At 37.2% G+C, this 1983-nt stretch overlaps 2 protein-coding genes across 6 annotated transcripts in view; both read right to left on the bottom strand.

Moving 5' to 3' along the window:
- Positions 1 to 1983, bottom strand: part of LOC121929013 (hornerin-like) — a 128563-nt gene that overhangs the window by 27675 nt on the left and 98905 nt on the right. The gene's annotated exons all lie outside the window — the stretch shown is intronic.
- LOC121928779 overlaps positions 1 to 1983 on the bottom strand; it is a 31059-nt gene that overhangs the window by 27671 nt on the left and 1405 nt on the right. For 2 of the 5 annotated variants that reach the window (XM_042463973.1, XM_042463975.1), the window contains exons 1-2: positions 1037 to 1069; positions 819 to 863 (exon numbers count right to left, since the gene is read on the bottom strand). The exons of 2 other annotated variants lie outside the window; for them this stretch is intronic. In XM_042463973.1, the coding sequence (XP_042319907.1) occupies positions 819 to 863; positions 1037 to 1062 (71 nt within the window). In that variant the 5' untranslated portion in view covers positions 1063 to 1069. Of the gene's footprint in view, positions 1 to 818; positions 864 to 1036; positions 1070 to 1983 lie in introns of those variants that run through there. One more of the 5 variants, XM_042463974.1, reaches the window with a different exon arrangement.

The raw sequence follows: 1983 nt of genomic DNA, 5'->3' as shown, positions 1-1983 counted from the left end.
CACCATCCTACTTTCAAGAAGAGGGAGAAGTTAAAATAAGAGTATTTGCAATGCCTTTTGTTCAAGCCAACACAAGGTGGAAGAAAGTGAATGAGGTGGTCACTTCTCCTTGACCCCATTAGGATTATGCTGTAAGTTATTTACTTAAAACCTCAGCAGAAAAGGTTATTCTATGTTTTCTAGCTCTTTGTGTATCATATATTACCATTTTCAACATCAAATGTTGTTGTTGTTAGGTGCCTTCAAGTCATTTCTGACTTACTGGACCCTAGGACGAGCCTATCATGGGGTTTTCTTGGCAAGATTTGTTCAGATAAGGTTTGCCATTGCCTTCCCCTGAGGCTGAGAGAGTGTAACCTGCCCAAGGTCACTCAGTTGGCTTCATGGCCAGATTGAGAATTGAACCCTGGTAGAGTCATAGTCCAACAGTCAAATCACTATGTCAAGATAAGTTATACTCTAAAAAGATTTTTACCTGTCCATATTGGCTGTTGCCATATGATCCACTTTGGCCGCCCTATACAGAAAACAGTTATTAATTTACAAAAGACCTACTTTAGTATATTTGTATAAAACTGTTTTTTAGATCAAGATACTGTTGATTGATTGAATTTATAGCCCATCCTTCTCCAAGCTCATGATTCAAGGCATATGCATAGGCTTATTTTAATTTTATATTATGTGGTTGGATCATGGACTGAGCAAGAGGGATGTCTCCCCTCACCATTTCACGGTTAACCCTCTCCCAATTCAATCAACAAGCCACCACTGGCTTATATTAGGACATACTGATATGATATACATTTAAAGAGTTTTACCTGTCCATAATGGCTGCTGCCACCATATGATCCACCCTGTCCACCCTGCACAGAAACCACTTATTACTTCACAAATTATATGACTGAATCTTAAATTACTTTCTATATTTAAGAGCAGAATAAACACAACACTTATTCTTTATTAATATTTTTCCATGTATACCACTTATTGCTATGAGATGTGGCACCTATTAATTACATAGTTTTAAATGTTTTACCTGGTCATAATGGCTGCTGCTTCCATATGATCCGCCCTGAACAGAAAACAATTGCTACTTTAAAAACATGTTGTGCCATAATACAATAATTTATCTGTTATCAAGTTAGGGGCTGAACAGACAGGCCAAAATAAAGCTGCTTTGGGTCACTTGGGAGGTATGCTCTTTAAATGCTGCATGTGTCCTAAGAGATTGGAAGCCATGTCAAAGCCACTCTCCAGCTCTAAGGACTGGAGCGCAGCTTTGGTGCAGCTTCTGGCCTCTTAAGATGCATGTATCATTTAAACAGCATACCTCCAAAGTGACCCGAAGCAGCTTTATTTTGGTCTGTCAGTTCGGGACCTTACTTTCTGTCTCTGAGAGCAAGATTATGCTTTAGTGATGGAAATAATATTTTAAAACATTTGGAAACTAGTAAAAAACAACAACCATGTTTCTCAAGTGTTGGGAAACCTTGGTGAGATAAAACATGAACTGATGAGAATCTTTGCAGTTCACAACTTATTCTGTGCAAAATTTGTACAAGTGGGTTTTTTGTTGTTGTTTTTTTTGCACAAAACCCTGCATTTTCTGCACCGAGAACATTCTTTCCACACATAACTTAGTTTCTAAACTGAAAATGCTGTCTACAGAGCAAAAATACTATTTTCTGTACAAAAAATGTGGCTTCTGCACATAAGTCCCAAACCGCAAATAGTCTTTGAAAACTGTGTAGTTTTTGTAGTGGTAAGAAAATTGCGAAAATTATTTGTTACTTCCATCAAGAATTAAATTAGTTGAGAATTACTTCTGTAGAATAGGCATAAAGTTTTTACCGGTCCATATTGGCTACTGCTCCCATAGGATCCACCCTGTGCAAAAAAAGTGAATAGTTAAACACAACTGTTGCTGAAATAACAAACATCTCTTTAAAGCTACTTTCTGTATTTGCGAAAAGAATAAGTGTA

The sequence above is a fragment of the Sceloporus undulatus genome, chromosome 4 (assembly GCF_019175285.1).
Source record: "Sceloporus undulatus isolate JIND9_A2432 ecotype Alabama chromosome 4, SceUnd_v1.1, whole genome shotgun sequence".
Classification (NCBI taxonomy): Eukaryota; Metazoa; Chordata; class Lepidosauria; order Squamata; family Phrynosomatidae; genus Sceloporus; species Sceloporus undulatus.
Note: the sequence above shows the minus strand (reverse complement) of the source record. Positions and strands in the feature narration are given on the sequence as shown.